Source organism: Thamnophis sirtalis, unplaced genomic scaffold (assembly GCF_051295495.1).
Source record: "Thamnophis sirtalis isolate CommonGarterSnake01/CBP01778 unplaced genomic scaffold, rThaSir2_p1.2 scaffold_9, whole genome shotgun sequence".
In the NCBI taxonomy this organism is placed as follows: Eukaryota; Metazoa; Chordata; class Lepidosauria; order Squamata; family Natricidae; genus Thamnophis; species Thamnophis sirtalis.
In genome coordinates, this window is record NW_028261389.1 from 8,482,837 (window position 1) to 8,504,171 (window position 21,335).

The following is a 21,335-nucleotide window of genomic DNA, read 5'->3' on the forward strand; positions in this document are numbered from 1 at the left end:
CCACGCCCACTATGGCCACGCCCACCCAGCAACCGTGCAGAGAATTCCTTGCTAAAATTTTTGATTCCCCCCCCCCTTGCTTGGAACCACTGTGCTGTAGATGGTTGGGATTAATATATTCTAGGAAGTTATTATATTTGAGGGAAGGAAATAAGATATTGATTGAGAGGTTAAAAAGGGGAGGGGGTAGAGTTTCAGGGATCAGATTGAAGAGTAATACCTCCAGTTTGCTTCAACAGAAGACTCAGTTTCATTTATGCTGCAAGTTAATGTAAACAATATTTTAGTAGCTGTTGAGAAAAAGATAATAGTACCCATGCTGATGAAGTTTCAAATATGGAAGGAGGGATATTCAACACCTAAGGAGGGATATTCAACAATATGGAAGGAGGGATATTCAACACCTCTTAATTGTGGAGCTTAAGAAGAAAACCAAGCATATTGATAAAAGATGACTGAATATTATGGTATTAGACCTTACAAATGCCCCATTTTACGGTCCTTATCAACCGTTCAGAGAGCAACCTTTAATACAAATCTTCATTCATCTATTCATCCATCTATTCATCCATCCATGTGTTCTGTCCCCCCTTCTCCGCTCGTTAAACAGACGACAGGCAAACAACTTAAAAGGAACTCTCTTTATCAGTTCTCGGCTCAGACTGGCTGCGAGCCCAAAAATAACATAAATACAGTCTCTGATGCGATAACAGAATACTAAACAAATACTCTTACAACGCAATGCACTTCTCCAAGTGTATCCTTGAATCAGGGTTACAGGAAACAAAGCACTTCTCCAAGTGTATCTTACATAAACCACGACTGATGATCGATCAATGTTGAACGAACCAAGGAACGTTGACTCCTGCAACTAAGGCGTGGCACCATCCGTCCTTTTATCCCCAGAATATGCCCCTAACGAGCCCCAGCTGCATAATTAATCTTGCATCCCGAAAAGACTCACAGAAGACTTCTGCTGAGTCACAACACCATCCATCCATCCATCCATCCATCCATCCATCCATCCATCCATCCATCCATCCATCCAATTTCTCTGGCCTCTCAATTCAGCCAAATGACTTTGAGTGGCTTAAACATCTAAAATTCTAGGACAATCAAACAATTTTAAAAAACACATCAAAACAATAAAAACATTCACCAAATACATAGGTATAAAGAGTAGCTGTGGTGATTAATCAGTCCATACTGGTCGTAAAGCCAAGACATGGGACCCTTCACACATTCTAGCCCCAGGCCGGAGGACATAATAGGTTTTTTAAATTTTGCAAAAAGCTAAAAAGGTTCACAGAAAATAGGGAGGGGAAGGGAGAGTAGAGAGGGGAGGGGAAGAGTCCAGTTTTTAGTATCCAGGAGTTAGCAAGAAAGGAGAGGAGAGGAGGGGAGAAGAGGGGAGAGAAGAGGAAAGGAGAAGAGATAGAATAGAATTGTATGGAATGTGAAGGATGTATTTGTGTTTTATTTTTTATAGTTGTAATTTACGCTGAAGATGACATTTAATTTCGTTGTATGAGGTGCAATCACAATAAACTAAAAGGAAGGGAAGGGAAAGGAAGGGAAGAGAAGAGAAGACCCACTTTCTTCTAGTACTGATGACGTTACCTAGTTGGGTAATGAAACGTCTGCAAGAAAACCACCAAGCTCAGAGAGCACCAAGGACCCCACAATTTATATTATAACTATAACTATTCTCCTTTATCCAAAATGACTTCCCTTGATGTCTTCCCAACAGAGGTACTTATTACGACCAATCAGATAGTTTAATGGCCCTATCCTGTATTTATTTTTAATGGGTATGTCAATGGAAAAACAACCCTAAGGAAACATTGGAAAGCTACCAGCATAAGATCAGGCTGTCTAAATCCCCTAACAATTTAGACTGATAGAACTTCATCATAAAAGCACCTTTCGTGAGAGGCTTTGGATTGATCTTCCAGCACTAAATTTCACACTCGAAACAGATCGTATTAACCAAGTTCCTTGACCGATTTATTGATTGCAAAAATTATCCTTCGGGCCATTCATTGCTTGAGCCGTTCATGATCTGTGAGATTTTAAAATAACTTCTCTGTCCAGATTCAATCCTCTCTCTAGACAACCCTGGTTTAAGTTAAAGAACTTGAAAACGTACCGGTTCCAGTGAACCTTTCCTTCCAAGGTTTGCATCTCACCGAGGATAGCGAGAAGGAGAGAAGATTTGCCACAGCCAACCTGTCCTACGATCATAGTCATCTGGCCTACGAATGAATAAATCAAAATTAAATCCTTTAAGACATTAGAGCAGTGATGGCTAAACTTTTGGTCGTTGGGTGCTGAAAGCGCACGCATGAGCGACAATGTGCACCTGCACCCCTAATGCAATGTGCGCGTGACCCCCCCATAAATGCATGTGTGTACTCCCCGCGCTCCCCTTCCTCCCCGTGCTTGCAGCCCCGCCCCAATTCATTTTTGGCTTCCAGGTTTCTTCAGGAGGATTTCCAGGTCTAATATTATTACTGTTGCCTTTGTTATATTTGTGTTTTATTTGTGCTGATAAATAAATAAAGGGAGACTAGTATAGATCTATTTCAAGCTATTTAGCTCTCATCAGCTAGCCATACCCTTACTGGGATTAGAACCTATTTCAATAACTTGAGCCCCCCGGGCTCCGTTTTTGCTGGCACAGGACTGCAGGGTGTGAAGCTGGCCACCCCCACCTCAAGGTTAAACACAACCCTGATGCAGCCCTCAATGAAATCCAGTTCGACACCCCTGACCTGGTGGGTTCCTACAGTTTGGACCGGTTCGGCCAAACCGGTAGTGGAACTGGCAGCAATCCAAACCTGCCACGCCCCTGAACCAGTTCTCTGGGTGGCCCTGTAGACACCGCCATCTTGCACATCATGCGCACACACCCACAAGCAAACTGGCAGTAGTGCCTGCCAGAACCCATCCCGACCCCTGATCTAGAGGCAATTAAAAACATGCTGAACAAGATGCTGTTGAACATGCAAGATTTATTTACCTGTTGGGATTCTGATATCAATATCGGATAATGTGGCTAGTCCACTTCCCCAGGAAAAGTATCCGTTGGTTACCTGCAATGCATCATATCGTATATTAGAAACTGCAAACAGATGCATGTACCGTATTTCTCAGGGTATAAGATCCTCTGGACTATAATTCTGATCACATGCTCATGGGGAATGCTACAAATGCCGTAAGTATGAAAAACGGTCATACGTCACTTTCTTCAGTGGCGTTGTACCTTTGAACAGTCACTAAGTGAACCATTGTAAGTCAAGGACCCTCTGTGTAGTTTTGTCCTTTTAATAATTATAAACTGCCAGAGTTACCTTGGGGTAAGATGGACAGTCGATAAAGTGGATGGAGGGATGGATAGAAGGATGGATCAATCAATAAATAAAACCTTCCATACCAGAGATTCCTCTTAAATGAAGACAAAGATATGAAACATCCCCATGTTGAAGAACTAGCAGTTAAAGAAAATGATAATCCAGCTGAGATGGATTTTCTTAATCTCCTTCCAGATCAGGATGGAGATTAAGAAAGTCCATCTCAGATGGATTATCAGCCGTGACCCAACAAATGCGCGCCTGACAACAGCGCGCCCGACAAAACCGCAGCAATAAAACCGCGACGTCGACAGCACGCCCACAAAGGCGGGTCGACAAAAGAGCGCCGACAGAAGCGCGATTACGGTTAAGGTAAGGGTTAGAGTAAGGGTAAGGGTAAGGGTAAGGGTTAGGTTTAGGGTTAGGGTTAGGTTTAGAGCGTGCTTCTGTCGGCGCGCTGTTGTCGGCGTGATTCTGCGCTCATTCGTCGGCGCGATTTTGAACTCACGGTTTTTTCCCAGCAATTTTGTCGAGCGCGCATTTGGTGAACCATTATCAGCAATACACTTAAAGTTTGATGAGAAAATATTAGATTGATTGCTCTGCTTTAAAACACAAGGCACCTTGATAGCACACTCATCGATGGTTAGATGTTGAGTGGATATCCTTTGTGGTTGGTCATAGCCATCCAGCTGGTGTCTCAAGGGCTGTTTCCGATTGATGGCTTTGGGATGCTTCAGAGATGGACCAAAAAAGAGAAGAAAGGAGAAGGGTTGTTATCTCCACCTGGTTATCTGAAGAAGATAACTTCCACACTACCAATACAACAACCTCAAAAAAGGTGTTTTACAGCCTATAAAGTATTTCGAGATGTCATAAAATGTCATGTCCTCCTTCCCAGCTACTACATGATCGCCATCTGGATCGGGGTGAAATGCTCTGAAGTCTGCTACCTGTTCGCTTCGCGCGCACATTGGTAGTAAAAAAAATGCTTTAAAATGCTTTTTAAGGTGAGGGGGGAAGATGAGGTATATAAGGAGGAGTGGTAAGGGGAGAGAGGAGAAGGAGAAAGGAAGGGGAAGTAGAGTAGAAAATGATGGAGGGAGGAAAGGATGTAGAAAGGGGGAGGAGAGAGGAGGAAGAAAGTGTCGGATAAGGTATAAATATGGTGTATGGAAAGCCAACAACTGTTTTTTTTTCCCTTTGGTAGTTGATGGCAAGATGAATTGATGTAATTACTTAATAATACAACATGATATTGACTATGGAAAAAAAAAGTTTTTTAAAAGTTCCGATGATCAGCTGTACAACAATCAGCTGTGCCGTGCGATCCTCGGAACTTTTAAAAAACTTTTTAAAGCATTTTTTTTACTACTATCCGCCCAAAGTGGTAATAAAAAAAATGCTTTCAAAAGTAAAAAAAAAAAAAAACCGTTCCGATAATAAGCTGTGCAACAATCAGCTGTGCCACGCGATCGTTGGAACTTAAAAAAAAAAACTTTTTAAAAGCATTTTTTACTACCTGTTCATCCGAACTGGTAGTAAACAAAATGCTTTTAAAAGTTTTTAAAAACGTCCCGATGATCAGCTGTGTGACAATCAGCTGTGCTGTGGGATTTCTAGCGAATATAAATGGCGAATATATATATATATATATATATATATATATATATATATATATATATATATATATATATATATATATATATATATATATATATATATATATATATATATATATATATATATATATATATATATATATATATTTACTGCTAGGAACCTCATCCATTTAAATGAGACCATTCCATATTCCCCAATGAGTTCTTATAAAACATAATATGGGAAACTGGCTTAAATCTGTAATATATTTTGAAGCTTAAAATAAAAGAATTAAGAAAAAGAATCTCTTACTAGTCCCGTGTGCTTCTTACACGATTCATATGGCAATAGGCTCTCTCCGTTTCTCCAGCTATCATCTCCGATCTCATCACTTAAGAGAAATTCATTTAATTTCTGCACACTAGAAAACAGGGGGGGGGGGGACAAAAACCAATGATAACACACAAAATTGTTAAGATACTTTTATGGTGATGTGGGTGCTTCATCACTGGAGGTGTTTAAGAAGAGATTGGACAACCATTTGTCTGCAATGTTACAGCCATCGATGGCTGTGATGGCAAACCTATGGCATGCATGCCACAGGTGGCACACGGAGCCATATCTGTCGGCACATGAGCCATCAGCTCCAGTGCGCACTGTGCGTGCCTGCCAGCTGATTTTTGTCCTTCCAGAGGGCCAGGCGAAGCCATTTTCGCCTTCCCCAGGCTTCAGGAAAGCCTCCAGAGCCTGGGGAGGGTGAAAAATGAGTCCAACGGGCCAACTGGAAGTTTGGAAGCAATCTGTTTCCGAACTTCTGGTTGGCGATTGGGCACATTTTTCACCCTCCTCAGGCTCCGGAGGCTTTCCTGAAGCCTGGGGGAGGGCAAACACTCTCTCCCCAGGGAGGTGAGATTGTGCGTGCGTGCACAGGGGGATCGCACACACATGTGCAGGGGGGCCGGGCGCATTGCATTGTGGGTGTTGGGCATGCAATTGTGCGCACACACCAGAGGTGGAGTCCTACCAGTTCACACCTATTCGGTAGAACCGGTTCGTCAAGTCTACCGAACCAGTTAGAAGAGGTTCCACCAGTGGACCCGGAAAGCAGGCCACACCTACAGAAGAGGTTCCGAATTTTTTTTGAAACCCACCACTGGTGGGTATGTAATGTCCCGCAGTTATCTACGCATTAATAATGATGTAGTAATATTTCCTTATACATTTTAGGGACTTTTCCTTACATAATTGGTGTTTTCTTTCATACTTTTGGATTTCTAATTTCTGTTTCGATTAGTTGGCAATTGCTAAAACCAATCCTACATGAAAAAGTATTCAAAGCCTTCTTGATTTTAATTGTCAATTTATTTATTCCTGCACATTGTAATATTTATTCATTTACATATCTCTGTTTTTCCACTGCTGTGCAAACACAATTCCAGCAGCTGCTAACATGTGTAAAATTAAACATATATTATACTCCCTTTCAAATAGCCAACAAAATATTTCTGGCTTTAATTCCATATCTTGCTTTAGGATTGCTTCTAACCACTAACTTCTGAATAGCTACTTGGACTGACCTAAGTACTAATTCATAATTTCATACCCAGTCACATGGGCAGCAAGCCACTCCCATCCGGTCACACGGGCAGCAAGCCACTCCCATCCGGTCACATGGGTGGCAAGCCACTCCCACAAAGGAGGCCACACCCACAGAGTAGGTTCCAACAATGTTTGAAACCCATCACTGGCAAACACACACAATTTTGGCACGCGTTTACAAAAAAGGTTCACCATCACTGTGATATACTGATAATTATAAGCTTCCCAACTGCTTTAATTGCCAGTCGTCCAAGATGTATAAAAGTTTGAAAACGAATGAAGGCAAATATCATGATGTGAAATCAAATCTGCGTCACTCCCTGGGGCCAGAGATTTACTCTTTCGAATCTTTTGAAAACGATTTGTAGAAAACCAAGCATTAAAAAAAAAAAAAGACAGTTACATACAGCATTTCAGGAATGCAAAAAAAAAAACCCAAAAGAATTTGCATTGCTCCTGTGGGTTCCCAAATCACCCTGACCTTGGGCTCGTTGGAAAAACAGGGATTTTTATTTTATTTTTAATTTTTATGTGTTTGTTTGCTTGCTTGTTTAATTTTTTTTTCATATTTTAATTATTTTTATTAGTAAAAGAAAAATACAACAACCAATAGCTGGTAAAAGACAATACAACATCCACTGTTTTGCTTTACATTTGACTACGTTTCAAGACATTCCCGTGATATCAGAATCATTATAGACATCAAAGGTTAGGTATCTTCTTCCCTCCCTCCCTCTTTCCTTCCCTTGTTTCTTCTTTCCCATTCCCCTTCCTTTCTTCCCTCCTTCCCTCCTTCTCTCCTTCTCTCCTTCCTTCCCTCCTTTCTTTTCCTTTCCTCCTGAAAAAACAGGGATTTTACTTTGTCCCAAAGGGCAGCCATTTGAATAAAACACTTTACTAGTAAATTAGAGGAATAAGGCAACTGCACCAAACGATATGGAACAGTTTGGAAAAATGGTCTATGGAGACTCTCAATCATCCAGGTCATGGTTGTCCTAAAGGTGCTTTTTCAAAAGGCAATTGGACTTTTTTTTGGGGGGGGGTCCTTGAAAATATTTCGCTTCTCACCTAAAAAGCTTCTTCAGTTCTCGCAAAAGAACTTCTCTGAAGAACTGAAGAAGCTTCTTGGATGAGAAGCAAAATGTTTTCAAGGAAAAAAAAAACTAAGAAAGTCCTGTTGCCTTTTGGGAAAAGTACCCTTGTGACAGTTTGGTGAGAATATATATAGATTTAATTACTCTTGGTACAGAGAACTTCATTCTGTAAACTAAGTTAATGGATGATAATTAGGTTGACATAGAAGGAAATGAAGCACCAAAGCATTATTTATCCCCTTGCAATTATTATGGCTGTTAAGGGCAAAACAGAGAAAATTTATCTTTGAAAAAGTTACATTTTTTCTTGGCAAACACCGAACCTCTTCATCTGAACTACCCACAATGCAATGAGCGTGCTGTTTTTGGAATTACGGGATGCTAAATATAGTATACACACAGCAAGGAATCTTGATCCTTTATACAACATTAAGATTTATTTTATTTTATTTTGGACTATTTGGAAGGAAGAACAAAATATCATGTGTAGAATTAAAAAGAATGACCTGGGACACCACAACAGTCGTATAAATATTGTGAGACAGTTGTCAAGCCTTTGAATATCAATCACGTGAGCATGGGGATGCTACAATGGTGTTGAGTGTGAAAATGGTCTTAAGTCACTTCTTTTCAGTGCAGTTGTAACTTCAAACGGTCACTAAATGAACTGTTGTAAGTTGAATTTTACCTGTATTTGGAAAAAGACATGATGGCAAGGTTCTCCCATTGGACCGAGTTCCAAATTTACTTCATCAGAGTTTGATAGTTATTGTAATCACCCTGTTTTAAAGCATTCAATCACCTACCTTACGATGGCCTTCACCGCAAATCTAACAACAGTGGACAGCAAGAACAAGGGTGTGACCAGGATGTGGAACAGCGAGAGAGACGCAAAAGCCTGGGCTGTAGTCAGCTGGGCATCTTCGGCATATGTGTAGGTCACAAAGGTCTGGTACATCAAGAAAACAGGATATGAGTAGAGCAGTGGTGGGATTCAAGTAATTTAACAACCGGTTCTCTGTCCTAATGACCAGCTGGGTAGGTGGGGCACAGTGGTCATGTGACTGGGTGGGTGTGGCCCATTCAATGTCACTCACGTCGATGGGCGCTTAGTGTTGGCTGTTACAATAAGGGTTAACCGGAGAGGCAGTTTCTGTAAGCAGGGCAATAAAGATTAGGCTAGAAACACCAGAATGTTTCCTTTCTGCCTTCCTTACAGGATGAACCTTGCAAAGTGGGAAAAAAATCAAAAGGAGATTTCTTCCAACAACCAGTTCTCCGAACTGCTTAGAAAGTTAACAACTGGTTCTCCCGAATAGGTGCGAACCGGCTGAATCCCACCACTGGAGTAGAGGCAAATGTTGTTTTTCAAAGAAAGCATGGAGTTTTAAACTCAATTCAAAGACCACTTGATGTTCTTCTTTACATTTTCTACATAGGTGGTGGGATCCATAATTCTGCAGTTACTAGCAGGGATGGACTTCAAAATTTTTAGCAAGGGGTTCTCTGTCCGGTTGCTGGGTGGGCATGGCCAGCCTCCTGCACCACGGCGGGGAGGTGTTTTTGCCCTTCTGAAAGGCCCATTTTCCACCCTCACCAGGCTCCTTGCTAAGTTCAAATTTCCTCTCTTTGTACACCAAAACTTCTAGATTTGTACCTCAAGAAATAGGGATTGTTGGAAAAATTAAGATCCCAACCGTATTTTATATTGCCATGCATCAACCCACCACCCACCCCTAACCTTTCTTACCGCGAGAACAGCTGCAATAGGTATAGCTGCATTCATAAAAACTGCAAAAAATAAACACAAACCATCCATTCATTTGATATACCAAATATTTCAGAATCTGTACAGCACAATGTTTCAACATTATTTTCTGCCAGAATCTTTTTTTTAAAAAAACGCAGAACTTCTCCTTAACAGGGAAAAGAATTCTATTCACGTCAAACAAAAACATACTGGAAATATTACAGTTTGTATATTTTATTGCATCGGAGAACCTATTCCCAGGAGACCTTGTACATTTTAAATGTAACTCTGTGAGAAAAGGAATTATTTGAAATTATGTTGTTGTATTAGCTGAAGCCCCAGAGAGCTCCTTAAAACTAAAAACAAGCTCATTTATCCTGCTTTCATAGATGTGACCTCAGTAATTACTAATGTAAACCAACTCATGTCAGAAAGTTTAAAAGGAACTCTTCGGAATTCTTTGGAGACGGTCGCCATGCATCTCACGGTATGAGAAAAGCAAAAAGAGGTCAGAAGGCCATTTGTATTGGATTGGGGTCCCTTTTTCCCCCCTTAGTCAAAGGAAATATTAACTTGTAAACTTCATTCTGGGACAGGAAGTGTCACAAGGCTGAAAAATGAATACAGACATGCGGGAAACATACCGTATTTTGGGGAGTATAAGACACACGTTAGTTTTTGGGGAGGAAAATAAGAAAAAAAAATCTGCCTCTGCCTACCAGTATCCATGGTATTCATCTGGCTAGCATCCTGTCAGCGTGTGAGAGAGTTGAGAACTGTTTGGAAACAGACAGTATTTGCTGTGTGAACAACAAGGAAGGAGACAGCAAGGAGCCTGGGCGTGGCTTGCTCTGTACTAAAGCTGCATGCGGTGCTGATATCTGAAACTAAAACTGAAAGTGAAACTTCTCTCCTCTGCTGAACTACCTCCTGCTTTTGTTATTGTATATTTACTTTATGTGTTATGTTATATATAAAGAGAAGTTATTGAATCCTGCTGAATCAGTTACTTGTGTGTGCTTTCTGAATGTGATTGCTGCTGCAAATGCTGACATGTCCTTGCAGCGAATAGGGAAGAAGTCAGCTTCAGCACATTATTGCAGCCTGGAATAATACCCGGAATACCCCCAATCATCTGTTCCAGGCTGCAGGGATTGCCACAGACCATCACCTCCTCCGTGTCTTGCATTTTTGACTACATTTGGTGTATAAGATGCACCAAAATTTTCACCCTCTTTTGTGGGGGGGGGGGGACGGGACACTGCATCTTGTACTCCGAAAAATACAGTAACTTTTTCATTGCAATCTCCTGGTGACTGGCCAAAAGTCATCCAGCTGGTTTTCATGGCTACAGCAAGACTAGAACTCACAGTCCCTTGGTTTCTAGCCTGGTGCCTTAACCACTAGACCAAATTGGCTCTCTGTTGCAGTGGTGGGTTTCCATTTTTTTTTACTACCAGTTCGTGTGCACGCAACAATTCTACACATGCGTAGAAGTGTCCAGGAAGAGCTTCCCGCTACCGGTTCGCCTGATCCGGGCCGAACCAGCAGAAACCCATCTCTGCTCTGTTGTACTCAGTATTGCTGTAGACTGAATTCTTACCTTTCTGTGACAAAACATGAGTTAATTTTCTCTTTGTTTTCTTTTTTAAAAAAAACAAACAAACCACGATACTAAATTTATGAACCTTCCTCTGTTACTCTTTGGGTTAACGGTTAATATCAAATAAAGAAATTAAATAAGGCAGACCAACCGGCCAGCCATACAATGACAACAGCTACTTACTGGAAAGAGACGTATACAGAGCAAAGGTTTTGAGACTCGTTAATTCCTTCATCCGTGTCTCTTCCACGTTTTGACAGAAGACCTGCTCCCAGGCGTATAACTTTAAGAGTTTGATGCCCTTTAAGATTTCGTTGGTCTTCTTCAGCCTCTCTGTAGAATATTCCTTGTTCCATAAAAAGGAAAGAGATGTAGAAAGCTAAAATGGCACTAATGTCATTTTAAGAGGGGGGGGGGAACTACTGGAATCAATGACAGAATTTTATGAGAAAACAGTCTTTATGTCGCTAAGATCTGCCTTCCCCAGGCTGATATCTCTCACGTGTCAAACTACAATTACCATCATCCTCAGCTACCATGATCACACTGACTGGAAGTGACAGGAAGTCTAAGCCATCAAATCTTCATATGTTTTTAATTAAAATTCTTTTTATTATACAATTTTCTTTATTATATATAAAATTTTCATATCCGCAATGGCTGTACTATCTGGGTATAATCTCTTTTAAGTACAAATAATAAATCTTATACACACAATAGCTCTAATTATTATTCTCAAAAGCTATTCACCATATTCTTCACATATCCTTATTAAACATTTTCCATTATTTAATTAAATGCTCTGTGGTTTTATCTATAATTAGTTAATAATGTCAAACATTATAAATATCATACAACCAACCATCACATTTGTAACCATCTATTAATTATAATGTTTATGAAATCTTCATATGTTTTTGTCTCCAGGCTTTTAATTGTCTTAGTTGCTCTTCTTTGCAGTTTTTCCAAAGTCTCAACATCTTTTTTGTAATGTGGTGACCAAAACTGGATGCAGTATTCCAGGTGTGGCCTTACCAAGGCTTTATACAGCGGTGCTAATACTTCACGTGATTTTGATTCTATGCCTCTCCTTAATCTCTTAATCTCTGGAAGCTTTTAAGAAGAGATTGGAAAACCATTTGTCTGAAATGGTATAGAGTTTCCTGCTTGAGCAGGGAGTTGGACTAGAAGACCTCTAAAGGTCCCTTCCAACTCTGTCATTCTTTGCCACATGCATCGGTTTAATTGGACAATATCTTGGTTTTGAGATGTAGGAAGTTCTCACCCAGCCCTCTCCCAGAAAAATGAAATATCCTAGGAAATATTGAAAAGGCAGAATATTTCTCTGGGTGTGAAAAGAAAGAAACATGTTTTAAAAGAAAGAATAGCTTCCTGTAGCTTCCTGCCCATCCCCACTTTGTCAATGGGCCATTAAGAAGGCCAAGCTAGTCCACTTTACATAATAAAGACTTCTCCACTTCAGCTCCAGGGGGGATGGGATTAAAGCATGATAATATTGGCCCTTTACCCAACTCGCCACATGGCATCTGAGAACTCAACCAAACCTGGATACAAAACACATCCTAGAGAGTTGCCCCTGCATGGCCCCATGGGAGTCTGACAACCAATCAGAATACATTTCTTACACAGGAACAGGAAACAGAGAGGTGGGACTGAACAGGTTATAAAAAGCCTAGCAAGCCCCTCCCTCGGCCCTTCTCTTCTTCTCCACCAACACTGAAGCATGTGATCACCTTTTCTGTTCAGGGCTCAAGCCATGTGGCCCTGTCCAACAATAAACCATCTTTCCAAGCAGCCTCCATGTCTCCAGTGTCTTTTTCCCCACTTGGAGCTGAACCCATCAGAGACTAAGACAAATTTCCGTGACACATGTGCTCTGGTTCAAGAAGAACAACTTTTGACAGCTCATATTAAAACCCAAATAAAATGAAACAAGAACAACTTACAAGAGTACTTTTTTGGGCCTCGGCCAACTTGGTTGCAATGAAATATTGGATGGGCGCCAACAGTAAAATCACAGCCGCCCCTACCACCGCACTCTTTCCGAGTAAATAGTAGAGCAGGATCACTCCCATAATAATCTACAAAAAAATGGGAGAAAGGAGAAGGACTTAGAAAACATTATTCATTTGGATTCCATTTTCCTTTTTTCCTCTCTGCTCTTTCTATGCCTCTGTAAATCTCAATTGTATTGTCTAACTGGTTTTTATTTTCATTTAATTTCCATTTCATTCCATAAATGGAATCCAAAAAAAAAAAAAAAATTAGCCAAAAATAAAGAGAGAAATAGTGGGAAGCGAAAAAGAAAAATCCTGGGGAGGGTTATCCCAAAAATCTATCGAAAAGTGAGAGAAAAGATCCAGAAGAAACGAAATAATACATATAAAAAGAAGAAAAAGAGGTAGGGGGAAGAAACTAGGAACAGGGGATTAGTAAAATAAAATGAAATATGTTAATCATGGTAATGGTGTATGTAGCTAATAAAGAAGTGATTGAACTATACTAACATAATTAACTGTGCAAATTATTAAGTAAAATGTTGATTATATGCAATACTGAGTTTGAAGATATATGTTACTTACAGAAAATAGATGGAAAGGAAATGATAAATTTGGTTTATTTCTAAAGGGATAGAAATGAAATGCTTTAGGTATATAATTTTTTTTTAAGTTGGGGAAATATGGGAGGAAAACAATACGGCTAAAATGGGAAATGGAAATATAATGTAAAATGAATTATGTATATGTGAAAATGTTAACGTGGGGAAACCGGACAGCACTCTGTTTACAAAAGAATTTTAAATATGCAAAAATAAAAAAAAATCTTTGTTTAAAAGAGGGGCGGGGAAGAAAACACTATTCATTTGCACGTAACTGCACCGATTTTTGACTGGAGATGTAGAAACAGCTCCAGATGTTGGAACTATTAAAAACGGGAGAGACACTCTTATAGACTTTGAAAAACCTACCATGTTTTAGGCATGGCTTACAGTTTTAAAAATCAACAAATGTTTGGGTATTAGAGCTGGGCAAATCATATGAAGGTTACAACATAAAGCACATGGGCAAGAAAAGTGTATGGTACCCTCAACTGTTGAATGGACTATGGTGCCTCCAACAGTTGCAGCAGGGGTGGGGTTCTCGCCCCGTTCCAACCGGTTCGGTTGGAACGGGGCCGGCGGTGTCCTCGTGCACGCGCGCAGTGCACGCATGCGTACTAGCGTCTGTGCGATGCTCCAGCTGCTCCTGGAGGATCGCGCAGGCGCTGTATGCGTCCTGCGCATGCGTGGAAGCGCAGAACTCGTCAAAACCGGGTAAGAAACGCGGGCAGGCGGGTGGACCCTTCGGCGTTCCCGGAAGTTACTTACTTCCGGGTTCGCCGACCAACCGGTTCGCAGGGACCGCCGCAAACCGCCTGAAACCCACCCCTGAGTTGCAGCATCTGCATCTTTCAGATGGGAATTCTCTCCTGGTGTGATACCCCAAATACTTTACCTACATGTGCCTGTGTAGTAAATCATCTCGAGATGAATCCAATGCAAGGGAAGCTTTATTCTAACCACTGGGGTGGCGCAGTGGTTAGAATGCAGCATTTCAGGCAAACTCTGCATTCCACCGCCAGGATTTCGATCCTGGCTGGGTCAAGGTTGACTCAGCTTCCCATCTTTCCGAGGTTGATAAAATGATGACTCAGATTGTTGGGAGCCATAAGCTGACATTTGTAAAACTGTTGTGGTGGCACAATAGTTAGAATGCAATACTGCAGGCTACATCTGCTGACTGCCGGCTGCCAGCAGTTCGATCCTGATTGCCTCAAGGTTGAACTCAGCCTTCCATCTTTCTGAGGTCGGTCAAAGGATAACCCAGATTGTTGGGGACGATAGGCTGAATTTGTAAACCGCTTAGAGTGGGCTGTAAAGCTCTGTGAAGGGGTATATAAGTCTTAAGTGCTACTGCTTAGAATGGCTGTAAAAGCACTATGAAGCAACATATAAGTTTAAGTGCTATTGCTATTTATCATTTTTAATGCCTTGAAGGCAGGAGTTGAAATCCCGAGCTTGCAGACAAATGGTCAGCTATGTGGGTAACCCACTTTATGACAGTTGCAACTTACAACCATAATGGATGGGCTTCATTACAGTCATAAGCTGAGGACTGCCTTAATTAGGACAAAATCTGATTTATTTCAGTTTATACAGAAATCAAACTGAATACCAAGCTCGTGTGCCATCTGCTCTTCCCAGCTCCCCGATTCCATTAAAGTTTTTAGAATTCCTGTCAATCTTAAACCACGGTTTAAATAAGGAGAATATCTTTAGATGATATCTCAACAAGCCGTATATTTTTCCAACGAGAGGGTATATTATTATTAATCGCTCAGGATTTTGGATCGAAACACAGTTATTAATCACTTGTGACTTGATACACACAACTATATAACAGGACTACACGGTTCACCCACAAAACCGCGCTCGACTAAACCGCACCCGACTAAACCGCGTCGCTGACGTCATCAACAGGGCGACAACAGTGCGGAGACAGAAGCATGCTGTAAACCCTAAACCTAAAATTAACCCCTAAACCTAAACCTAACCTCCCTAAACCTAATCCTAAACCTAACCCTAAACCTAACCCTTAACCTAACCCTAAACCTAACCCTAAACCTAACCCTTAACCTAACCCTAAACCTAATCCTAACCCTTAACCTAACCCTAACCCTAACCCTAACCCTAACCTTAACCCTAACCCTAATCCTAACCCTAACCCTAGCCCTAGCCCTAGCCCTAGCCCTAACCCTAACCCTTAACCTAACCCTAAACCTAACCCTAAACCTAACCCTAAACCTAACCCTAAACCTAACCCTTACCTTAAGTTGAATCAGCTTGCTTTCAAAGCGCTATTTAAAGCGCCCTTCTTTCTCCGCGCTGACTGTTGTCGCCCTGTTGATGATGTCAGCGACACGGTTTAATCGGGCGCGGTTTAGTCGAGCACGGTTTTGACGGGTCACGGGACTACACATGTTATAGTTGCCAATGACATCACCCTGGTAAGTATTATTGTGCAAGCTTCAACCATAAACAAAGTTTGTTCATTGAGGATTATGGGACTTGAATACCCTAACCTCGGTGTACATTGCAAAGTTAGTGTAACTTTGGCAAATTTAAGATGTGAGGATTTCAACTCCCAGTATACTAGCTGGTTGGGGAATTCTGGGAGTTGAAGTCCAGACCTCTTCAAGTTGCCGAGATTTTAAAACACTGGTTTCTTCCATACTATCTGAGGTAAAAATGAACTCGCTGTTCTCCATCGTATCATGAGTCGCGGTGGCGCTGTGGTTAGAGTGCAGTACTGCAGGGCTACTTCTGCTGATCACCAACTGCCAGCAGTTTGGCAGTTCGAATCTGACTAGGCTCAAAGTTGACTCAGCCTTCCATCCTTCCGAGGTCGGTAAAATGAGGACCCAGATTGTTGGGGGCAAGGTACTGACTCTGTAAACTGTTTAGAGAGGATTGGAAAGCACTATGAAGCGGTATATAAGTTTAAGTGTTATTGCTATTGCTATATCAGTGAAGATGGGACTCTTTTTAAGGAATGGGAATCCTTCCATTTCAATCATATATTCTCTCTCCAAAACACTCAATCAAAATGAAATCTGTTGCTTTTTCCAAAAAATTGACCCTTACTTCGATGCTCTACCTGAACGGGCATAGCCCACAAGTTGGGACACAGGAACAAGAACCACATAAGTTGGTTTGTTTCTATGGCAACCAGGTTATTGATCTGTCCTAATGTCATCTCTCCCATGGACAAATTAGATGTGGAAAGCCTCAGGATTTTGTTATAGATCATTGCCTAGGAAAAGAAGCAAGAAAAACACCAGTGAGTATTAGGAATCTCCGCATCGGAAATCACAACCAGTACAAGCTCCACACAATGTTAGGGGAGGATCACGTGGGCTGCACTTCCAGCTTACAATTTTAGAACCATGCGTTGGGACCCCTGTTCCCAGAAGATCATGCAGGCCAAAAATTATGGGGCTTATCTACTCACCAATCTAGGGAGCATCATTCACACAACCGATCAGAATGTATGGGTTGACATGAAAAATAACCAGTTCAATCACCACTCCTGTCATGTATCGCGGTATATCACAGAGCTAGATAAATAACCAATTCCATCTCTACTTTTGTTGTGTTTCATCAACACTAGAGTGTTCCTACTCAATGTGTCTTACAATTAATTAAGTTTATTTATTAGATTACTAGCCGATAACCCAGCGTTGCCTAGGTATTTATTTATAGGGGGAAATGTAAGGACCAAGCGTAATTTCTAATGTTGGATTTTCCCCCTTACCAGAGGGAACCCCTGTGGAGTACTGTGAAGCCGTTACCATGGCAACTCCACTGCGCTGCACAGTAGAAGCCATTTTATGGCACAAAGGCTGTACCTTAACAGAACACACATCCCGAGGGGTATTAGAGGTGACTCCCCCCCGCCCCAGGTATTTTTCTCCAGAGGGTAAGTCATCTGTGTACCAAGTTTGGTTGAAATTGCGCAAGGCATTCCAGAGTTATGTTGGAACATACACACACACACACATTTGTGTGTGTGTGTGTGTGTGTGTGTGTATTTGTTTTTGTAGATTTTCACGGGTACAGGTATGCAGGTCTTGGCGTATTTGGATCTTTTCCTGTGTAAGATTGAGAGTATCTTGGCAATGTTTCAACGAGGTCCCACTTCCCATCTTCAGGCTGGTGCCTTCGGCTTCATGCTTGTGCGAGCCAAGCGTGATCGGAGCTGTCGTCTTTCTATAAATATTGGTCTGTGTGTGTGGAGTGCTGGCTTCGTTGCTGTAAGTGGATTGGTTGGCTGTGTTGTAACATCTTGATTAGTTGATGGAGTTGATGTTTGCAGATTAGTCAGCTGTTTTGTAACATCCTGGGTGGCTGAGGTACTGGCTGTGTGCCTATTGTTCTTTTGTGTTGTAACGACCTGGGTAATGGGCTGTGTGATGACATCCTGAGCTCTATTGTAGTGATATCCTGAGTCCTGTGCTGCAACCTCCTGGGGGGCTGGCTGCATTGTAACATCCTGAGCCTTTGCGTTGTAACCTCCTGAGTTCTGTGATGTAATGTCCTGAGCAGATGGCTGTGGTGTAACATCCCGGGCTTTGGTTTGGCTCCAAGTTTGCGGTCTGGCCATGTGTTCATGGCGTGGGTCAGTTTGCTTTGTGTAGGGGTCGGAGAGGGGTGCAGCAGTTGGTGATGCCGCCGTGATTTGGCTTCTGGATGGTGGTTGCATTTGGTCTGTGGGATGGGTTTGGGTTTGAGTCTGGTGAGGATGATTGGTGGTTGCGTCCTGTGCTGTTCTCGGTCCGGTGTCGGTTTTCTTGGCAACAGCTCAGGATATTACAATGCAGCCAACACCCCCCCCCCAGGAGGTTACAATCTTACACGGGAAAAGACCTGAATACCCCAAGACCTTCATGTGTGTGTGTGTGTATGTGTGTATGTATATGTATACCTATATCTATATCATCTATATCATCTATATATCAACTATATCTATCTATCTATCTATCTATCTATCTATCTATCTATCTATCTATCTTCTATCTACATCTATCTATCTATCTCTCTCTCTCTATCTATCTATCATCTATCATCTATCATCTATCATCTATCATCTATCATCTATCATCTATCATCTATCATCTATCATCTATCATCTATCATCTATCATCTATCTATCTATCATCTATCTATCATATCTACATCTACATCTACATCTACATCTACATCTACATCTACATCTACATCTACATCTACATCTACATCTACTACATCTACATCTACATCTACATCTATATGAACTATTTTTAACATATGAACTATGTTTCATTTTAACTATACTGAAATATCAATCAAGTAAGTTCAATTATTTTTCATCCTAGCTTTTCCATTCCATTGTTTCGTCACCGCAGCATCTGAGATGCCAGTCAAAGGCCAAAATGAGTCTTTTGGAAAGTCTTTTGGAAAATTGCATATCCCTGATGTAAATAGCTTTATCGGTCTTTTATCCTACTTCACCTTGTCATTCTTAAGAACAAGTGAATTAAGTAAAGACGTGTAGAGTTAAAATCCTACAAGGGGATGAAATTAAGCCACTATTCACCAGTAAAGCTCCTCGTAGGTTGATGCCAGTTTCTATGGTAACATAATAGGAAGCCTGGAGAAATGTCCTCTGAAGAATAAGCGCCAGGAACAGGAGGACAGCCAGGACATAATTGTCTTTGAGGAAATCTCTTGAGGTGAGGAATGGCCCTGTATAGGTCTTTGGAGAGAAGAGAAAGAAGCAGCTTCAGAAAGCTTTGAAAGCATTCTCCAATCATGAAAGGAACAATTATGACCATCACCTACATTAACGGCAGTGGTGGGATAAGAATGGTACGCCTTGGTACAGGTGTAACGGTGTCTACTGGGAGCACCAGGTACTGTTCCGGCGTGGCACGACAAAACCGTGCTCGACTAAAGTGTGCCCGATTAAACCGCGTCGCTGACGTCATCAACAGGGCAACAACAGCGAGTGCGGAGAAAGAAGGGCGCTTTAAATAGCGCTTTGAAAGCAAGCCGATTCAAGTTAAGGTAAGGGTTAGGTTTAGGGTTAGCTTTAGGGTTAGGTTTAGGGTTAGGTTAAGGGTTAGGGTTAGGTTTAGGGTTAGGTTAAGGGTTAGGTTTAGGGTTAGGTTTAGGGTTAGGTTAAGGGTTAGGTTTAGGGTTAGGTTTAGGATTAGGTTTAGGGGGGTTAGGTTTAGGTTTAGGGGTTAATTTTAGGTTTAGCGTTTACAGCGTGCTTCTGTCTCCACGCTGTTGTCGCGCTGTGATGACGTCAGCTACGCAGTTTCGTCGAGCGCCCTTTAGTCAAACGCGGTTTTGTGGCCCGCCGGTGGCTAGCAGAGCCGACAGCAGAGTCGGACAGTGAGGAAGTCGGGGAGGAACATGGGCAGTCCTGGGCGTTGAGAAAAACTAAGACGAGGGGTCTGCGTCAGAGGCAAAGAGGGAGGTAGACAGAAGTGAGGCAGAAGAACAGCTGGAGCCTGTTCCCAGTGTGTGTATGCGAAGAGCTGCCAGAAGACAAGAACAACTAAGAAAGCAGGGTCGACTTAAGAGTAAAGCCAGACCTTGGAGGTGATTGACCCCTCCCAGAGAAAACAGACGAGGAACGAACAGGGAGTGGGCTTTTGCATGGAAAAAAAATTCAGTCCAGAAAGCTGTTTGTGATTATAAGATAATCTGTGCTAAGTTTTGCTTTGCCCTGTTTTTGGAAGCTAGTCAGAGGTGGGTTCCTACCAGTTCTCACCTATTCGGTAGAACCGGTTCGTCAAACCAGTTAGAAGAGGTTCCACCAGTGGACCCGGAAAGCAGGCCACACCTACAAAAGAGGTTCCAAACTTTTTGGAAGCCCACCACTGGTCCTTGGATATGATTATTCTACACTATCGTGCTCCTATTTATAAAACTCAGTGCCTCTGTGAAAGGTAAGGATGACTACTGTGCTTGTGGTGCAATCAGAACATTGCGTGTGTTGAAGTTGTTTTAACGCAAACCAAAGATGCCTTTTAAAAAACAAGTTTACATCATATTCTTATGCATGCCAGTGCTGTGCGTGAGGTAATTTAAGGTGGTTCTGACAAGTGTCGTTGGCATCTTCATATCCGGTCACATGGGCGGCAAGCCACTCCCATCCGGTCACATGGGTGGCAAGCCACTCCCACAAAGGAGGCCACACCCACAGAGTAGGTTCAAACAATTTTTGAAACCCACCACTGAAGCTAGTTATCTGGCAGCGCTCTAAACAAGATAAGGTGCATGTGGATAAACATTCCTTGGAAAGACTGTTTCCTTGCTGACTGTGAATAAAAGGAATTCACAATCTGGTCAATAAGAGAGGTTTTGTCGGGGCCAAGACTGTGCTTCTTGCTTTCTAAGGAAGCCTGCGTCAGAACAATATGCAGACCCGGGACAAGAGAAACAAATGTTGGTTAAGAGGCAAGTACACAAATAAATAGTCTAGCCCATTATGCCTGCTGGAATGGTTAACTTACACTGGCGGCATTGTTGCTTGTAGAATTGCCCGGATCGGTGGGAAAACTGTCAATGATGCCAGAAATGCAAAGCGGTCCAGCAAATCCCAGAAGATCTGCTAAATAGCGGAAGGTGCTGCTAAGGAGAATGGGGCGGCCAAACGCCCGATACATCGCTAACCAGATGGAAGGAGTACGGTTTGGATGGTTAGCTACTTTTTTCTGAAAAG

At 41.8% G+C, this 21,335-nt stretch overlaps 1 protein-coding gene across 1 annotated transcript in view; it reads right to left on the reverse strand.

Annotated features, from left to right (window-relative positions):
- Positions 1 to 21,335, reverse strand: part of ABCC9 (ATP binding cassette subfamily C member 9) — an 81,815-nt gene that overhangs the window by 55,824 nt on the left and 4,656 nt on the right. The window contains exons 3-14 of the mRNA XM_087722759.1: positions 21,127 to 21,327; positions 19,197 to 19,355; positions 16,719 to 16,874; positions 12,969 to 13,103; positions 11,185 to 11,347; positions 9,399 to 9,439; positions 8,455 to 8,597; positions 5,268 to 5,376; positions 3,977 to 4,087; positions 3,023 to 3,095; positions 2,150 to 2,255; positions 221 to 259 (exon numbers count right to left, since the gene is read on the reverse strand). Coding sequence (XP_087578885.1) covers positions 221 to 259; positions 2,150 to 2,255; positions 3,023 to 3,095; positions 3,977 to 4,087; positions 5,268 to 5,376; positions 8,455 to 8,597; positions 9,399 to 9,439; positions 11,185 to 11,347; positions 12,969 to 13,103; positions 16,719 to 16,874; positions 19,197 to 19,355; positions 21,127 to 21,327 — 1,436 coding nt within the window. The remainder of the gene's footprint in view (positions 1 to 220; positions 260 to 2,149; positions 2,256 to 3,022; positions 3,096 to 3,976; positions 4,088 to 5,267; positions 5,377 to 8,454; positions 8,598 to 9,398; positions 9,440 to 11,184; positions 11,348 to 12,968; positions 13,104 to 16,718; positions 16,875 to 19,196; positions 19,356 to 21,126; positions 21,328 to 21,335) is intronic.